This window comes from Microcebus murinus, chromosome 3 (assembly GCF_040939455.1).
Source record: "Microcebus murinus isolate Inina chromosome 3, M.murinus_Inina_mat1.0, whole genome shotgun sequence".
In the NCBI taxonomy this organism is placed as follows: Eukaryota; Metazoa; Chordata; class Mammalia; order Primates; family Cheirogaleidae; genus Microcebus; species Microcebus murinus.
Window position 1 is genome coordinate 38595010 of NC_134106.1, and position 20917 is coordinate 38615926.

Here is a 20917-nt window from a genome sequence, read left to right on the forward strand (position 1 = left end):
CTCCCACTATCTCCTGGATCCCACGCCTTCCTCTATCTGAATTTACCCCTTTGTATTTCATCACCAGCAGCATCTTTAAAAAGAATATTTTAGAGGTAATTTTTATGAGTTTTTACATGTGTGGAAATCTTTGTCTTCAGAATTGATTTTTAGTTTGGCTGAATATAGAATCCTAAGTTGAAAATAATTTTCCCTTTCTTGTCTCTCTGTAGATACTAATTGTACATATTTTTAAATCTTCCCCCTCTAGTTCCTGAGTTCTATTTTTCACCAGGCTTCCATCCTTCTGTCTGTTCATCTCCATCTCTTGTTCAAGTTAGAGGCTTTTCTCACTTGCCTGGTAGGAATTCTGGGTATGTGGCTGGGATATGTTGATATCAGACAACTGAATTGTAATCCAATCTTTTTCTGGGGTTCCCTAAGTATTGAGATGTGATTCTCTTTCCTCTAGGTCCACTGAATTTTTTCGAGGATAAACTCCACCAATCTTTTGCCCATGGGGCAGATATCCAATGGCAGGCCCACGCTGTGGTTTGAATGTGTCCCCTCCAAAATCCAGGTGTTGTCAATGTGAGGAACTGCAGGCAGCCCTCATGGCCTAATCACCTGTTAAAGGCCTCACCTCTTAATAGTAAGTGACAGAAGAATATTCAAATTGCACAAAAATATCAGTTTATCCCACATACACAGGAACTCCATTTCTTTAACATTCATCATTGTAGAGTTTCTCTGAAACTATGCTATTTCACATTTATGTCAAAATTGATCCTCTCCTAGGAATCAACAGACTTATCTATTTTACAAGTTAAACTTCCATGAAAATCCCCAACATAGCAACTGTTTGTAAATTTTATTTTCCCTTATTTTATATGGAACTATTTTAAGAATAATGCCTAAAAGCATAGCACATTTCATGCACTGAAAGAATAGTTAATAATGACATAAATGTCTAATGACTGGGACACATTCTCACATTTCTCCCTCCTTTCAGTTCCTTTCCTTTATTTCGGGTGCCCTAATTCTTGTCTCATTTGTATTAACGGCAGCATGATGGAGAATGGGAGAGAATTTGATAGATCATTAAGGCCTTAGTATGAATTTGACCAATACAGTCCTCCTTTCGGGAACATTTGATTTAAAAGAGGACACCCTAAAAGGGGAAATCCATCACAAAAAATTTTTTTCAACAGTTAAATCAAGAGTGACACACGTCTCAGCTCTTGGGCTCTCGTATCAAAATCCCTACCTGAGCAGTTCCAGGTATTGCTGCAGTGAGTGGGAAAGATATATTAATAAATGCAAATTTCCATTCCTGGGCCCCTCAAATAATGAATGCCTTGTGGAAAGGCTCTTGGAGCCAACAGCTGACAGGACAACTAGCACTTCAGTTTCTTTGACTTTTGCTTAGGAAATGGGCTCTGAGGAATGGGTGTGGGTATCTCTCTCCTCATTTACGCTTTCTCTTGACCCTTGCCCTTTTCTCCTTCCTTTACCTATAGTCTGGTACTTGCTGGGCAGCTTATCAAATGAATGTAAAATGTACAGGAATGTGTTGGAGGTGGCTGTTGGAAATGTAAAAAAGAAAATTGAAGTCTCAGGGCCACCCCTTCACCTCCTTACACAAAAGTGAAGGTAAAAGCCTCAGGAACCTGTGAAGAACAAGTCCCACAGATCATTCATTAAGGAAATTTCTTGTTAATCCCCCATAAGCAAGGACATGCAACTTACACCTATATCTAGCACCCAAAACTAAACCCTGTGCAATTCCACACTAATAATGAACTGCAAGTTTATCTTACAGGTAACAGAACTAGAGACAAGACAGAATTAGACACTCTTCTACCTAACCAGGGCCATCTACATAACTGATTCCTCCTTCACTCCCTTATTTTATGTAAAATGTAGATTTCTTGGGCCTCACAATAATGTAACCACTACCTCATCAGGTCCCTCCATCCTACCCTTTAAAATGCTATAGTTCCAAACTCCAACTTCAGAAAAACAGCCCCAGTTTGGAGTTTGTGTTTTTCCCAGGCACATCCTCAAAATCTTGGCTTACTAAACTTCCATTAATTGAGATTTTTCCCTCAGTCATTTATTTGGATTGACAGAAGGAAGAAGATACATATGCTTCTATTAACAGATAATATTAAACTTGGGTGATCAGTATCTAATTTGGGCACCATATTTCAAGTTGTGCATGCTGAACCATTTGTTCCCACATTTGTCAGACACATGCCTTGTGAATCACAGACTCTCACTTAATATGTATAAGTTTTCATATGTATATACACTGGTTGGGTGATTGACTTTAGAGTGCCCCTGCCCTCTTGAAGACTGATAAAATGTCTTGCTTGCCTTTATCTCCTCAACAACGCCTACCTGGTGTAGGATCTCACACACATAAGCATCCAAAATGATTTGTAGAATTGATGAAAAAACTTCTGTAAAAGTCAGTTAGACTCAGTGAGGTCTAACTTTTTACAAAGAAGCTTTGTGGAGAAAAAAACTGGAAATTCTAACATCCTAAAGGTGTCCCAGGGAAAAACAAGGCCAATTAGGAAAAGCCAGTGTAGCCAGCCTCCCAGACTGGGTGTAAACTGCGCCATCCATCATAAGGCTCTCAGACCATCAGGACCTAATCAGCACGCTGACAAGTGGGCCTCCCAGGAGACAGAAGCTCCTACTGCATAAGAGGTCAGCAGGCAAACTTGGCTCCATGAACAAGCCTCAGTCATGGGGGGATTGTGACTCCAAAGACAGCACAATTCTGACCACTTAGCTTTGGCCCCAGGACAGCTCCCTACTGCCTAAAGCCCTTAACCTTCAGCAAGTTACTTGATCATCTCACTCACTAGGCAGGACAACCTAGAGCCTAGGTTTTGAGGTCACTACAGACTAAGTCCCAGCTCTATCTCTTAATAACTATGTGATCTTAGGCAGTTAACTGCCATTTCTTGACCTATCAAATAGAGATGATAATTAATACTACCTCACCAAGTTGTGAAGATTAACTGAGCACTGTGCCTGGTATCCAAACATACCCAATGAATGGTAGTCACATTATCATAGCTGACCCTAATAGAGTAATTGATTTACAAGGTTTCTTCCAGTTCTAAGAAACTTAACAATTAAACTAAGTAATAAAATCAGCCACATGAGGTTTCAGATAAAAGCTGAATGGCACGTTATGATGACCTGAGGATGAAAGGACTTATCAAAAGAAAGTTTGAGATGGTGTTCTAGCAAACACTGTTTCTTCACCATACTCACACTGCATTTCACCTTATCCCACTGCTGGGATCAAAAGAGTTTCCTCTGCAGATTACATGTTTATGGATCTAAACCAAACCCCTAAGTCTGCTCTGGGAATGCTTGTTTAGGACAGACATGAATCACAGCCCTGGGCTATTTCTTAGCCTTGGAACATTTTCTATAAAAGCATTCTTTTCACTTTTTTGCAGGACAGGCTGTTCCAAATCAGTGAATCACTTTTATCTATAAGATGGAACAAATGTGGCGCTATCAGTGAAAGTGGCATAGAAAGGATCTCCAAAACTCTTCTCCACAAAAGCAATGAGAACACTGGCAAAAATGATTAGAATCAACTACCTTGTGCTATCTCATACACCAGGCAGCTTGTCCTGAGCCTACAGGAACTAAAAGAAAATTATTTGTAATTGAGTCGTTGTTTACTAATATCAAACAAATTGTTATTAACCCACAGCATTCATCGAAAACATATATTTCACAGGAAATATGGTATCACCCAGTGGGGAAGGCACCTGGTGTCATGGCTGCCGAAGCCCACTGAACTTATCTCCATTCCTCTCCCATCCGATAACAAAGGCTTAACTCTCCCCTCCCGCACACACACCTATACACACACATTCACAAAGAGCCAAGAGGAGAGACAACAGCCGACGACAGATGATGACAGACTTTTGGAAAAGGTGGAGCAGTTAGGAGGAGTGGGGGCTGACTTAGCAAGGCGTAGAAAGCAGACACTTAAGTGCGTGGAGAGGGCGTGCCAATGAGAAGGGGCTGATCTGCCCCACAGAACCCAAGAAAAGCTCTGGAATTTGAGGCATCAGGCACTGTGAGGTGGGGGTGGGATAGGGATCTGAAAGCACAAGGTCTGGTTGAACGTTTACACGCATGTCCCTGCCGCCCCTGGCCCCCAGCTGGCAGACAACTGCCCTCCCCATAGCCCCATACAAGACAGGGGGTTTAGTTTCCGGGGAGGCTGCACCAGAGATCTGGACTCATGAGCCCCACAACTGTGAGGACAAGGGCCTTTACTGAAAACTGGAATTAAGTGAACCTCTAAATGCTGAATAGTAAGACCCTTGAGCGCCACACAGCTCCCAGAACACTGGCAACTGGCTTATACCCCAGGCAGGAGGCTGACAAGTCATTCTGAAGCAGTTAACGTGTCCCAGAGAAAAGACCTACAGATACAGGTATTTATGGGCCACCAAAGGAAAAGCCAGGCCCTCGTCCCTTCCATCCCACTGTGAAACCCACCTGGAGATAATCTCCACCAATATTCGTTTCCTATGGCTGCTGTAACAAATTACCATAAACTCAGTGGCTTAAAATAACAGAAATTTATTCTCTCATGGTTCTGGAGGCTGAAGTCAGAAATCAGTTTCACTAGACTGAAATCAAGGCATCAGCAGGGCCATGCTCACTCGGGAGGCTCTAGGGGAGAATCTGTTTCGTGCCCTTTCAGCTTTGGGTGGCCGCCAGCATTTCTTGGCTTGTGGCTGCAGCACTGCCATCTTCCACTGCGTGTCTGAATTGCCTTCTCTTCCTCTCTCTCTGTGTGTGTGTGTGTGTGTGTGTGTGTGTGTGTGTGTGTGTGAAATCTCCCTCTGCCTCCCTCGTGTAAGGACATTTGGGATTGCATTTAGAGCCTCCCCTGGTTGTCCAGCATACTCTTCCCATCTCAAGATCCTTCATTTAATCATGTCTGCAAAGTCCTTGCCATATACGGTAACATTCACAGGTTCCGGGCATTAGGACATGGGCATATCTTTGGGGGCTATCACTAGCTGTCTACCCCACTCACATACAGAGAGCTTTCCATCAGCCTTCCGGTCTCTCACACTTAAATGTGAGTGAGAGCCAAAGATTTTTCACCTTTCTTAAATTTCTAGTTTTATGAATTGTCCATTTATGGCCTTTATCTGTTTTACTTTTCTACTGATATTTTCCTTATAGATTGTTATGAGGATTTTACATATAAGGCTATTAACTCTTTATCTGCCGTGTATGTCGAAAATACTTTTCCTAATCTGCATTTGCCTGTTAACTTGGTTTATAGTTTTTCTGATATACAAAAAATTTTAAATGTTATATAATCAAATCTAATACTTTTTAATGTTGAAATTTCTTTCATTAATATCATTTCAGAAAGTCTATTTTATCCTAAGATTATATATATACTCACATACTTTCTCTGGTTTTAGAGTTTCAAAAGTATCTAATTCTTTAGTCAATATGGAATTTATTTTAATGTATGGTATGAAGTGAGACTCTAAATTTTTCCAAGTTATTTAATCAATTGTCCAACACAATATATCCTTTCCCTATTGACTTGTCATGTCATCTTATCAAACATAAAAATCCTGTATATTGTAGAGTCTGTTTCTGAGCCCTGTTTGGTTACCTCAATTCCTCTTTCAGATGCTTGCTATTTGGTGATTTTTGATCCTGAGTTTGTAATTACAAATAAATAACTATTGTCCATCAAATTAACACAAAACAATTTTATATTTTCTCATTCTTTCAGATTATTTATATCTTTTTTTTTTGAGATAGGTTCTCACTTTGTCACCCAGGCTAGAGTACAGTGGCACAAAATCATAGCTCACTACAGCCTCAAACTCCAGGGTTCAAGCAATCCTCCTAACCTCAGCCTCCCAAGTAGCTAGGACTATAAGCATGCACCACCATGCCTGGCTAAGTTTTTAATTTTTTGTGGGGGCTCTGGCTATGTTGCCTAGGCTGGTCTCAAATTCCTGGCCTCAAGAGATGCTCCCGCCTCAGCTTCCCACAGGTGTGAGCTACCGCTCCCGGACTATCTCTGATGATTTAATTAATTAATACAACAAATACTATGTGCCATGCACTTTTCTAGATGTTATACAGGACAAAAATCCCTGCCTTCATGAAGCTTACCTTCTAGTGGGGGAGACAGATAAAAACAGGATAGGTAAATTTTAAAGTTTAGTGTATTGGACAGTGATGCATGCTATGGAGAAAAATAAACCAAGGAAGGGAACTGGAAATTTTGAATAGGTAACTAGGGAATACCTTACTGAGAAAGTGGCATTTGAGTCAAGACCTAAAGAAAGTAAACATTTTCCTCTAATTCACCACAAATGGATTCCTTACATTGAAATCCCTAGTATCTTCAGACATACTTTAAATCAATTACATTAATTATTCATAGTTTTTCTACTACAATGGGCAAAATCTTAATATGTCAAAAGGATTCACTGTGTATTTTAAATATCAAATTCACCATGAATTAACTGTCCACATTATACTTACAGGAATGAAGTAGCTTGAGGGGAATCTTTGAACTGTAGAACGAAATACAAAGCTCCTATATTTAAAAAAGAAAAGAAAAACATGATTTTCTAAATCTATTTTTTTAAAGTGAAGATCTTTGTTACCTTATTCCCCATCTTTCATTAAATATTTAGAAATGCTAATCTGTATGTGAGGTGCATAAATGAGGTTTAAAAGCCATGAATATTGGTATATGAGTATGTAAATAGAAAGGCATGCGTGCAATGATTAAAAATAGCTTAATTAATAAGTATATAATTACCTGGAAGCGTACTTGGGAACTGGTGCAGGAAGCACATCGTATTGCCCCGGGGAAAGCTGAAGTGACTACACAGAATGGATAAGGACACCGATAAAAGATTAATGCAGGTCATAAACTTCCTTTATTATCTGTCATTCATAATCCCTTATTTTATGACCATACAACATTGTATAATTGTTACAATTGTATACAATTATATAATTGTAGAATATATTCATTTTCTAACAGTGGAAAAGGTACCTTTTAAAGGGTGGTGCTTCAAAACATTCAACGGATATTCACTTTTCATGGTGAATTTTATAGACGATATGCCTGAGATTGTACATAGGAAAATGCTGTCCAGTTGGTTACATTTTAAATGTACTAGATTCAAGAAATCAATTCAACCATTTAGTGGGATATAGGAGAGATTAAATCCAACTGAGTGGCCAGGTGCGGTGGCTCACACCTGTAATCCTAGCACTCTGGGAGGCCAAGGCGGGAGGATCGCTCAAGGTCAGGAGTTTGAAACCAGCCTGAGCAAGAGCGAGACCCCATCTCTACTAAAAATAGAAAGAAATTAATTGGCCAACTAAAAATATATAGAAAAAATTAGCCGGGCATGGTGGTGCATGCCTGTAGTCTCAGCTACTTGGGAGGCTGAGGCAGAAGGATTGCTTGAGCCCAGGAGTTTGAGGTTGCTGTGAGCTAGGCTGACGCCACGGCACTCTAGCCCAGACAACACAGTGAGACTCTGTCTAAACAAAAAAAAAAATCCAACAGAGTGATCTCAGGAAGATAAAGACAATGAGATTTGAAGGAGGCTTTTAAGCAAAGCAGGACTTCCTTGAGGAGAACTAGGGAGGGTATTCCAAGAAAGAGAAGACTCACATACAAGACTCCTGTGGAACTTGTTGCAAACTCTCTGGGTGGCTCCATTGTCCCTGGGTCTATGAATATTAGCCCAGAGGTATGAGATGACAGTGTTAGGAACCGGAAAGGGTCTAGAGTAGGATATGTGAAGGAAGGGAGGGACAGAAGGAAGGAGAATGAGCAGCCAGGAGGAGGAAATCGGCCTGTGTTGCAGGCGCTGGCAGTCTATATTATATACTCCTAGGAAGAACACTGCTCAAAGTGAATAATCTCCCTCCACCTCCTATTATTTTTACATCAGAGTTTAAGAAACAATATTGTCTTTGTTGCAAATGAGGCGTCCACATCCTGGCACTACCTGCCACATAGGAGTTCACTACTATATTTCAGCCTGCAGCTGTCTTTCCCATATTAGTACAAAATTTTGATTGCAGATGCAGCTTTTTTGTGGACATAATAATGATAGCAATAAATACAAATTTTATGATAAAATATATACATTCTTCTGATGCACCTGTGCCTCGCTAATTGCTCACTTGACATAATAAAAACTAAGAGAACAAGGGTGTTCTTATGTCATTCCACAGAAGAACAGAAATGTATTTTAAATAGGGGGCATTCTTGGGAGCCAGCAATGTCCTACCTCTTTTTTTTTTTTTTTCTTTTTGAGATAGGATCTTGCTCTATCTCCCAGGTTAGGGTGCAGTGGCATCATTATAGCTCACTGCAGCCTAAAACTCCTGGGGCTCCAGTGATCCTCCTGCCTCAGCCTCCCAAGCAGCTGGGACTACAGGCATGTGCCACCACACCTGGCTAATTTTTCAATTTTTTTGTAGAGATGGGGTTTCACTCATGCTCACGCTGATCTAGAACTCCTGGCCTCAAGTGATCCTCCTGCCTTGGCTTCCCAAGGTGCTAGGATTATAGGTGTGAGCCACTACACCCAGCCTACTTCTTGATTTTGATGATGATTACATGGATGTTTGCTTTCTATTATCAAACTATGCATATATGCTTTATGCTTCTCTCTCTCTCGTGCACATATACACACATAAACAGGAGGAACCATTTACTATACTCAGTATTCCACATAAGATTCCGGTAACAAAGCGCTCATGGAAAAACTCTTAGACAGCATTAGTCTGGAAAGGAATATTGGTTACCTGTAGCATCTATATTTGTCCTACTATATTTAGCATTGTCCATTCCTTGCTATTTAACATAGTTGAGAGAGGGCTGACTTTTTTCCATAAGGTCTTTTTTAAATAGTCAGCTGTCTTATGTAAGAGACTGCCTCTCTGTGCATTGCTAAACTTACTGCAAACTTATCAGGGTAGTTCCATTGTCCGTGGGTCTAATGAAATATACATATACATATATTTTTTTCCTAATTCTCACATTGTTTCTCACTTCTTCATTTGTAATATATAAAGCCCAGAGAATCTAGAAAATACACCCATAAAAATACCTGATTCTAGTTAATTAATGTTTCAATTCATGCTGATTAGGCACATAGAAATCTTATAATAGCTTGTAGTCATAACTTATGGCAGGATGATATTAGTGTGGATATAGTAATATAATTCAGTTATGTTTCAGCAATACCATCAATGTCAGAAAATTGAAATAATGTGAAGAAAGCCAACCCTACTTACCAGACTTTTAGTGTGATACACACACACACACACACAATTTTTCAGAGCAGTTTTAGGTTCATCGCAAAATTCAGAGAAAGGTAGAGATTTCCCATGTAACCCTTGCTGACACACAGGCATAGCCAACCCCATTATCAACATCCCACACCAGAGAGGTACAGTTGTTACAGCTGATGAACCTACATTGACCCATCATTATCACTCAAAGTCCATATATTACATTAGGGCTCACTCTTGGTATTGTATACTCTGGGTTTAGACAAATGTACAATGACTTACATTCACCATTATAGTATACAGAGTGGCTTCGCTGCCTTAAAAATCCTCTGTGTTCTGCCTATTCATCCCGCCTTCCAGCAGGATGAATAGGCAGCCCCTGAAAACCACTGTTCTTTTTATTATCTCCATGCTTGGACTTTTCCAGAATGTCATGTAGTTGGAATCATACAGTGTGTAGCCCTTTCAGATTGGCTTCTTTCATTTAGTAATATGTATTTAAGTTTCTTCCATGTCTTTTTAATAGCTCATTTCTTTTTAATGCTGAGTAATACTCCGCTGTCTCTATGTACCAAGTTTATCCATTCATCTACTGAACAACAACTTGGTTGCGTTCAAATTTTGGCAATAATGAATGAAGCTGCTGTAAACATCCCTGTGCAGGTTTTTGTGTGGACATAAGCTTTCAATTCCTTTGGGTAAATACTAAGGAGCATAATTGCTAGATCTTATAGTAAGAGTACATTTAGTTTTGTAAAATAAAACTGCCAGACTATCCCACCAGAAATGAATGAAAGTTCCTATTGTCCCATACCCTCGCCAGCCTTGATGGTCTGGATTTTGACCATTCTAATAGGTGTGTAGTGGTATATCATTGTTTTAATTTGCATTTCCCTGAGGACATATGATGTGGAACATTTTTTTCATATGCTCGTTTGCCATCTGCATACCTTCTTTGGTGAGGTGTTTTTAAGGCTACAGTCCCCAACCCCTGGGCCATGAACCTGTTAGGGACTGGACCACAGAGCTCCACCTCCCCCAGTCCATGGAAAAATTGTCTTCCATGAAGCTTAGGAACCAGGCCACACAACAGGAGGTGAGCAGCAGGTGAGTGAGCAAAGTTTCGTCTGTATTTAAAGCCACTCCCCATGCTGGCATCACTGCCTCTCCCCAGCCCCTCCCCCACCCCCGACCCTCTGTCCAAGGAAAAATTATCTTCCTTGAAACTGGTCCCTGGTGCCAAAAATGTTGGGGACTACTGTATTAAGGTGTACGGCTCATTTTTTAATTACGTTGTTTGTTCTCTTGTTGAATTTTAAGAGTTCTTTGTATTTTAGGTAACAGTCCTTTAATAGATATATCTTTTGCAAATATTTTCTCCCAATTGATGGCTTATCTCTTCATTCTCTTCACAGTGTCTTTTGCAGAGCAGAAAATTTTAACTCCAAAGAAGTCCAGTTTATCAGTTCTTTCTTTCATGAATTCTTTCTTTGGTGATGCACCTAAAAAGTCATTGCCAAACCCAAGGTCATCTAAATTTTCTCCTGTTCTCTTCCAGAGTTTTATAGTTTCAGTTTTTATGTTTAGGTCTGCAATCATTTTGAGTTAATTTTTATGAAGAGTTTAAGGACTGTGTTGAGATTCATTTTTTATTTTTTTATTTTTTTGAGGTTTGTTTTTTTAAAATGTGGATATCATTCCAGTACCATTTTTGAAAAGACTATTTTTTCTCCACTGTATTGCCTTTGCTCCTTTTTCAAAGATCAGTTCACTGTATTTGTTGAGGTCTATTCCTGGACTCTCTATTCTGTTCCATTGATCTGTCTGCCTATTCTTTGTCAATACCACATTCTTTTGATTACTGTGGCTTTATGGTAAGGGTTGAAGTCAGGCAGTGTCAGTCTCCAACTTTGTTATTCTCCTCCAACATTGTGTTAGCTATTCTGGGTCTTTTGCCTCTCCATATAAACTTTAGAATGAGTTTGTCGACATCCACAAAAGAATGTGCTGGGCATTTATTGGGAGTGCATTGAATCTAAAGATCAAGTTGGGGAGAACTGATGTCTTGACAATATTGCTCTTCCTACCCAAAACACAGAAAATCTCTCCATTTGCTTAGTTCTTCATTGATTTCCTTCATCAGAGTTTTGTAGTTTTCCTCAAGTTTTATTATATTTACACCTAAGTATTTGGTTTGGAGGAATACTAATGTAAGTGGTATTGTATATGTGTGTGTGTGTTTAACTCCAAAAGTAATATTTTATTTCCTGATGCAAATAATCCTATCATTATGAATTTTGACATAGTGTAATAGTTTGAGAGGGGAGAGAAGTAGATTCATTTAATCTAATCTCACAATTTCTAGCCAGATGTTTGATCAATGGAAGAAAGAAAAAATCATTCCTTTTCTAATGGTTTTTAATTTCAAATTCCACTTGTTCATTGCTGGTATATAGAAAAGCAATTGACTTTTTGTATATGAACTTTTATCCTACAACATTGTTATAATTGCTATTAATTCCAGGAGTGTTTTTGGATTTTCCACATACATAATCATGTCATTTATAAACAAGGACAGTTTTACTTCTTCTTTCCAAATCAGTATACCTTTTATTTCCTTTTCTTATGGCATTAGCTAGAACTTCCACTACAATGTTGGAAAGGAGTGGTTAGAGGGGACCACTATGGTGGTTAGAGGGGACAATGCCAAAGCTTCTAACCATTAAGTATGACGCTAGCTGTAGGGTTTTTGTTGTTGTTATTGTTACATAGTGTCTTTAATTAGTTTTTTTAAATTTCAAAGTATTATGGGGTACAAATAATTTTGGTTACATGAATTGCTTTTATAATGCTTGATTATAAGAGTGCCTGTCACCCAGATATTGTTCATTGTACCCATTAGGTAGGTTTTTGCCCATCCTTTCCTCCTGCCTCCCCTGTAGTTGATTTCCATTGAGTTATATTTCTCTCTATGCACATGTGTGCTCATTGGTTAGTTCCAGTTCACTAGTGAGTAAATGTGGTGTTTGTTTTCTCATTCTTTAGATACTTCACTTAGGATAATGGTCTCCAGTTCCATCCAAATTGCTGCAAAAGTCCTTAATTCATCCTTTTTATGGCTGAGTTGTACTCCATGATATACATATACCACATTTTGTTAATACCACTCATGAACTGATGGACATTTGGGTTGATTCCACATCTTTGTGATTGTGAATTGTGCTGCAATAAACATTCGGGTACAGGTGTCTTTTTGATAAAATAACTTCTTTCCCTTTGGATAAATACCCAGTAGTGGTACTGCCGGATCATATGGTAGGTTGACTTTTAGTTCTTTGAGGAATCTCCACAAAACATATCATGCTCATGGATCAGTAGAATCAAACTTGTTAAAATTTCCATACTACCCAAAGGGATTTATAGATTTAATGCAATTCCCATCAAAATACCTACATCATATTTCACAGATCTAGAAAAAATAATTCTACATTTTCTGTGGAACCAGAAAAGAGGCCAAATAGCTAAAGCAATCTTAAGCAAAAGAAACAAATCAAGAGGCATCATGTTACCAGACTTCAAACTATAATACAAAGGTATAGTAACTAAATCAGCATGGTATTGGCATAAAAATAGAGACATAGACCAATGGAACAGAAAACCCAGATATAAAACCATTCACATACAGCCAACTGATCTTTGACAAAGCAGACAAAAGCATACACTGGGGAAAAGAATCCCTATTCAATAAATGGTGCTGGGAAAATTGGATAGCCACATGCAGAAGAATGAAACAGGATCCATATCTCTCACCACTTACAAATTAATTCAAGATGAATAAAGGACTTAAATGTAAGGCATGAAACCATAAGAATTCTAGAAGAAAATGTGGGAAAAACCCTTCTAGATATCAGCATAGGCAAAGAATTTTTGAAGAAGACCCTGAAGGTAATCACAGCAACAGCAAAAATAAATAGCTTAGGTTTTTTGTAGATATTCTATATCAATCTGAGGAAGTTTCCCTCTATTCCTAGTTTACTGAGAATTTTTTTTTCTTTCTTCTTTTTATTTTGAGACAGAGTCTCCTCCGCCTCCCAAGTAGCTGGGATTATAGGCATGTGCCACCATGTCCGGCTAATTTTTTACATATATATTTTTAGTTATCCAGCTAATTTCTGTTTTGTTTTTTTTTAGTAGAGATGGTGTCTCACTCTTGCTCAGGCTGGTCTTGAACTCCTGAGCTCAAATGATCCACCCGCCTTAGCCTCCCAGAGTGCTAGGATTACAGGTGTGAGCCACCACGCCCAGCCTAGATTGATTTTCAAATGTTCAATCAACCTTGCATATTTGGGATTAATCCCACTTGGTCATGATGTATAATTCTTTTTATACATGGTTGGACTTGATTTACTAATATTTGGTTGAGGATTTTCACATCTATTTTCATGAGAGATATTAGTCTACAGTTTTCTTTTTTTGTAATGTCTTTGCCTGGTTTTTGTATTAGGGTGATGCTGGCCTCATTAAATGAGTTAAGACATATGTCCTCTGTTTCTAAATTCTGAGGGGATTTTAAAGAATTGCCATAATCTTTTCCTTGGATGTTTGGTAGAATTCACCTGTGAATCCAACTGGACCCAGCATTTTTTTGTTTTGAAAGGTTATTAGTTATTGATGCAATTTCTTTAATTGATATAGGCCTATTCAGAGTGTCTACTTCTTGTGCAAGTTTTGGAAGATTGTGTCTTTAAAGGAGTTGATCCATTTCATCTAGGTTATCAGATTTGTGGGAATGGAGGCATGCATAATATTCCTTTACTATTCTTTTAATGTACATGGGATCTATAGTGATGTTCCCTCTTTCATATCTAATGTTAGTCATTTGTGTTTTCTCTCTTTTTTTCTTAGCTTGGATAGAAGTTTATCAATTTTACTGATCTTTTCAAAGAACCAGTTTTTGGTTTCATGGATTTCCTGTTTTCAATTTCATTGACTTCTGCTCTAATTTTTATTTCTTTTCTTCTGCTTACTTTGGATATAATTCACTTTTTCTAGTTTCCTAAGGTGGTAATTTAGATGATTGCTTCTTGGTCTTTCTTCTTTTCTAATGTATGCATTCAATGCTATAAATTTCCCTCTAAACACTGCTTTTTGCTACATCCCACAAATTTTGTTAAATTGTGTTTTCATTTTCATTTAGTTCAAAATATTCTTAAATTTCTCTTGTAATTTCTTCTTTGATCTATGTGTTACTTAGAAGTACATTGTTTAATCTCCACATATTTGGGAGTTTTCCAGTTATCTCCTGTTATTCATGTGTAGTTTAATTCCATTATAGTCTGGGATCAGACATTGTATGATTTCTATTCTTTTAAATTTATTAAAGTATGTTTTATGGCCCAGAATGTGGTCTTGCTTAGTGAATGTTCCAAGTAAGTTTGAGAAGAATGTGTATTCTGCTATCACTGGATGAAGTAGTCTATAGACATCAATTATGTCCAGTTGATTGATGATGTTGAGTTCAACTATGTCCTTACTGATTTTCTGCCTGCTAGATCTGTCCATTTATGATAAAGGAGTGCTTAAATCTTCAATTATAATAGTGGATTTATCTATTTCTCCTTGCAGTTCTATCAATTCTTGCCTCATATATTTTGATGCTCTGTTGTTAGGCACATACATATTGCCAGATTATTATGTCTTCTTGGAATATTCACCCCTTTATCATCATGTAATGCTCCCTTTTATCCCTGATAACTTTCTTTGCTTTGATGTCTGCTCTGTTTGAAATTAATATAGCCACTCCTTCTCTCTCTTTTTTCTTTTTTTATTGATACAAGATATTTTACATATTTATGGGGCATATGTGATATTTTGTTAGATGAATAGAATGTGTAATCATCAAGTCAGAGTATTTGAAGTGTCCATCATCTTGAGTATTTATCATTTCTATGTGTTGGGAACAATTCAAGTTCTCTCTTCTAGCCACTCTGACATATACAATACATTGTTGTTAACTATGCTCATTCCACTCTGTTGTCAAATGATAGAACTTATACCTTTTATCTAACTGCATGTTTGTGCCTGTTAACCTACGTCTCTTCATCCCCCCTCCCATCCTCTAGTATCTATCATTCTACTCTCCACCTTTATGAGATCGACATTTTAAGCTCCACATGAGTGAGAACATGCAATATTCTTTCTGCACCTGGGTTATTTCATTTAACATAATAACTTCTAGTTCTATCTATGTTGCTGCAAATGACATGATTTCATTCTTCTTTATGGCCAAATAGTATCCCATTGTGTATATATACCACATTTTCTTTGTCCATTCATTCATCCAGAGACACTTAGGTTGATGCCACGTCTTTGCTATTGTGCATAGTGCCAAAATAAACATGCAAGTGTAGGTATCCCTTTGATAACTGATTTCTTTTCCTTTGGATAAATACCCAGTAGAGGGATTTATGGTATTTCTATTTTCAGTTTTTTGAAAAATCTCCATACTCTTTTTCTTAGTGATTGTACTGATTTATACTCCCCTACAGTGTATAATAGTTCCCTTTTCTCCACATCCTCGGCAGCATCTGTTATTTTTGTCTTTTAATAATAGCCATTCTAATTGGGGTAAAATGATATTTCATTGTGGTTTTGACTTACATTTCCCTGATGACTGGTGATATTATGCATTTTTTCAAATACCTGTTGGCCATTTGTATGACTTCTTTTAAGAAATGTCTATTCATGTCCTTTGCCCACTTTTTTTTTGAGTCAGAGTCTCACTTTGTTGCCCGAGCTAGAATGTTGTAGCAACAACCTAGCTCACAGCAACCTCAAACTCCTGGGCTCAAGCAATCCTTCTGCCTCAGCCTCCCAAATATCTGGGATTATAGGCATGCGCCACCATGCCCAGCTAATTTTTTATATATATATATATATATATATATATATATATATATTTTTTTTTTTTTTTTTTTTTTTTTTTTTTTTGAGACAGAGTCTCACTTTGTTGCCCAGGCTAGAGTGAGTGCCGTGGCGTCAGCCTAGCTCACAGCAACCTCAAACTCCTGGGCTCAAGTGATCCTTCTGCCTCAGCCTCCCAGGTAGCTGGGACTACAGGCATGCGCCACCATGCCCGGCTAATTTTTTTATATATATATCAGTTGGCCAATTAATTTCTTTCTATTTATAGTAGAGACGGGGTCTCGCTCTTGCTCAGGCTGGTTTTGAACTCCTGACCTTGAGCAATCCGCCCGCCTCGGCCTCCCAAGAGCTAGGATTACAGGCGTGAGCCACAGCGCCTGGCCTTTTTCTATATATTTTTAGTTGGCCAATTAACTTCTTTCTATTTTTAGTAGAGACAGGGTCTCGCTCTTGCTCAGACTGGTTTCGAACTCCTGACCTTGAGAGATCCACCCGCCTCGGCCTCCCAGAGTGCTAGGATTACAGGCAAGAGCCACTGAGACCTGGCCCTTTGCCCACTTTTCAATGGGATTATTTATTTTTTTATGGTTGCATTGTCCTGCTCTCTTTTGATTAGTGTTAGCAGAGTATATCTTTCTCCATCCATGTCTTGTAGTGTTGTTAGTAGAGATGGGGTCTCACTCAATTAGGCTGGTCTCTAATCCCTGGGCTCATGTAACCTTCCTGCCTCAGCCTCCCAAGCAGCTGGGACTACAGGTATACTCCATCCATTTATTTGTAATTTATATGTGTCTTTACATTTAAAGTGGACTTTTTGTAGACAACATATAGTTGGGTCTTGTATTTTTGATCTACACTGACAATCTCTGTGAATATAGACCACTGAGGTTCAAAGTGTTAACAGTTAAATTAATATCTACTGTATTTGTTACTGTTTTCTATTTCTTGCCCTTGCTCTTTGTTCTTATTTTTGTCTTCCACTCTTTTTCTGCCTTTTCTGGTTTTAACTGAGCATTTTGTATGATTCCATTTTCTCTACTTTCTTAGTATATTAGTTTTTTTTTTACTTTTATTAGTGGTTGCCTTAGAGTTTGCAATATACATTTACAACTAATCCAAGTCCACTTTCAAATAATACTAAACCACTTTACAGGTAGTGTGAATACCTTATAATAACAAAATAATCTTAATTCCTCCCTCCTGTCCCTTGTATCATTGCTATCATTCATTGTACTCATATAAAAGCATATATACACATAAAGATATAAGCATATGCATACATAATCAAATATATCATTATTATTTTAGACAAACTGTTAAATGTTAGATCAATTAAGAATTAATAAAAGTTTTTATTTTACCTTCACTATTCCTCTACCAATGTTCTTCATTTCTTTATGTAGATCTGAGTTGCTGATGTATATTATTTTCTCTTTAAAGCACGTCTTTTATCATTTCTTGCAAAGCAGATCTACTGGAAACAAATTTCCTCAATTTTGTTTGTCTAAGAAAGTTTTTCTCATTCACTTTCAAAAGATAATTTCACAGAGTACAGAATTCTAAGTTGATGAGTTTTTTCCTCTCAACACTTAAAATACTTCATTCCACTCTCTTCCTGTTTGCATGGTTTCTAAGAAGATGTCAAATATAATGCTTATCTTGATTCCTTTATAGGTAAGGTGTTTTTTTCCTCTGACTTCTTTCAGGGTGTTTTCTTTATCTTTGATTTTCTGTAGTTTGAATATGCCTAGTTGTGCTTTTTGGTATTTTATCCTGCTCAGCGTTCTCTGAGCTTCCTGGATCTGTGATTTTGTCTTTGACATTAATTGGGGAAAATTCTCAGTCACTGTTATTTGAAATATTTCTTCTATTCATTTTTTTCCTTCTTATATTCCTATTTTGCATATATTACAGGTTTTGTAGTTGTCTCACAGTTCTTGGTTATTCCAGGGTTTTTTCAGTCCTTGTTATCTTTATTTTTCAGTTTGGGGGGTTTCTATTGAGATATCCTAAAGCTCAGAGATTCCTTCCTCTGCTGTGTCCAGTGTACCAATGCATCAAAGGCATTCTTCATTTCAGTTACAGTGTTTTTGATCTCTAGCACTTCTTTTTCATTCTTTCTTAGAGTTTCTATCTCTCTGCTTACAGTGCCCATCTGTTCTTGCATGTTGTCTACTTTATCCACTAGAGCCCTTACCATATTAACCATATTAATCATAGTTATTTTAAATTACTACTCTGGGTCAGGTGTGGTGGCTCACGCCTGTAATCCTAGCACTTTGGGAAGCCAAGGAGGGCGGACTGCTTAAGGTCAGGAGTTCGAAACCAGCCTGAGAAAGAGTGAGACCCTGTCTTTACTAAAAATAGAAAGAAATTAATTGGCCAACTAAAAATACATAGAAAAAATTAGCCGGGCATGGTGATGCATGCCTGTAGTCCCAGCTACTCAGGAGGCTGAGGCAGTAAGATTGCTTGAGCCCAGGAGTTTGAGGTTGCTGTGAGCTAGGCTGACACCACGGCACTCTAGCCCAGGCAACAGAGTGAGACTCTGTCTCAAAAAAAAAAAAAAAAAAAAATTACTGCTCTGAAAATTCCAACATCCTTGCCATGACTGATTGTGATGCCTGCTCTGTCTCTACAACCTGTGTCTTTTATCTTTTTCTAACTGTAATTTTTTTTTTTTTGATAGCCAGGCATGATGTACTGGGTGAAAGGAACTGCTGTAAATAGACCTTCAGTAATGTGGCAATGAGGTGTCGGGGGAGGGGAAGCGTTCTAGAGTCCTATAATTAGGTCTCAGCCTTTTAGTGAGCCTGCACCTCTGGTCTGTGAATTGCACATGCTTTTCTCAGCTCCCCCTTCACCCTTAGGTGGCACAGGCTACAGAGCTGGTTAGAGTTGGTGTTTCCCCTCCTCAGGTCAGGCAGGCTCCAGTTATACTTTCTCCTGAGGACAGGTCTTGTTAAGAAGGGAGTGTTCTGATGCGTTTCCAAATGGTGCCTTTTCCTCTCAAAGCCAGAAGCACCAGGGGGGTCTTTCTCTGATGTGTACTCTGAGGACTCGGGAGAGCTCCTGCTTCAGCACCCTCGGAAAGTGTGAGGGTGCCCAGTGACTAGGTCCCTGGAGCATTTAGCCATCGGACTGGCCCACATTGAGCCTCCAGCAATCCAGCTGCAGCTCAGGTTTCCCCACCCCAGCCATGGTCCCAGGGGACATTGCTACTCACGGGTCTCTGCTCTGCTAAGTTGTGATTCTCTGTATCCTCCTGCCTGTCTCTCCAATTTTAGGGGCAGTAGTTTGCCCTGTGACCTCACTTCTCTTACAGATCTAAGAAGAGTGTTGATTTTTCAGTTTATTTAGCTTTCAACTTGTTGTTAGGATAGAATTGCAATTTCCAAGCAACTTATGTGCAGAACTAGAAACTGGAAGTTGGTATGACACTATTTTGAGAATCTGTACTCTTAAATAGGTGGGACAGAAGGGAACAGATTTTCTACTCCTTTAGAAGCCCTATAAGAATAATCAGAAGGTGAATGCAGCCAAAGGGCTGGCAGGGGCAACATTTTCCAGTACCTGTTGGCAGACAGTACATCAAGTGTTTCTTCTCTCTGAGAAGCCTCTTGTGTCATATAGAAACATTACTGACTCACTGCTCAGACTTCTTAAAATCTGAGAAATAGACAACACAGGGATTTCTCAAAAAATAGAAACATGCCTAATGATACCAATGATTTTCACTACAAACACAAGTGAGTCCAAGTCCACAAGAGAAATGTATAACAGCTTTCAAATTTCACTTCAATTTGCCATACTCTTGACGTATTTGTAAATGGCAGTTACCGCTTTACCTTGCAATGGCTCTTTGAGAAGTTGCACCTCAAAAACTATCTGCTGCCGGGTGCGGTGGCTCACGCCTGTAATCCTAGCACTTTGGGAGGCCGAGGCGGGTGGATTGCTCAAGGTCAGGAGTTTGAAACCAGCCTGAGCGAGACCCCGTCTCTACCAAAAAATAGAAATAAATTAATTGACCAACTAAAAATATATATACAAAAAATTAGCCGGGGATGGTGGCGCATGCCTGTAGTCCTAGCTACTCGGGAGGCTGAGGCAGGAGGATCGCTGAGCCCCGGAGATTGAGGTTGCTGTGAGCTAGGCTGACGCCACGGCACTCACTCTAGCCTGGGCAACAAAGTGAGACTCTGTCTCAAAAAAAAAACAAAAACAAACAAACAAAAAAACCAAAAAAACAACTATCTGCTAAATAAGCCAACTCTGAGGACCACTTTTATTACAATTCATTGTAAATGAACAATGAATTGTTTCATCTTATCTACATTTTGCTCTTTGTTACTGTAACATTTAAGTGGTAGGTTTTTAGAGTGACTTGCATCCTCCTTAACCAACAAGTTTCTATCTACATAGTAGAGCAGGTGTTCAAAATCACCATACACTTTGAATCTAAACCCAGTATTTAGGTCACTGTTGTTTTCTAAGTAAAAGTTACCATTTTCCCACTCTCCTGCACCCACTGCCCACTTGAGGCAGGGTCCTTGAGGGATGTGTGATGGCTACAGAAGGACCCAGGAAGTCCCACCGTGACATCTGCCATCACCGTGGCAGCGTTACTAGTCAGCCCCTCCTCTGG

At 38.7% G+C, this 20917-nt stretch overlaps 1 protein-coding gene across 2 annotated transcripts in view; it reads right to left on the bottom strand.

Moving 5' to 3' along the window:
• STPG4 (sperm-tail PG-rich repeat containing 4) overlaps positions 1-20917 on the bottom strand; it is a 52079-nt gene that overhangs the window by 18433 nt on the left and 12729 nt on the right. For both annotated transcript variants that reach the window (XR_012918553.1, XM_076000722.1), the window contains exons 4-5: positions 6845-6909; positions 6562-6616 (exon numbers count right to left, since the gene is read on the bottom strand). Coding sequence is in view for 1 of the 2 variants with exons in the window: in XM_076000722.1 (XP_075856837.1) it covers positions 6562-6616; positions 6845-6909 (120 nt within the window). In the remaining variant the exon portion in view is untranslated. The remainder of the gene's footprint in view (positions 1-6561; positions 6617-6844; positions 6910-20917) is intronic.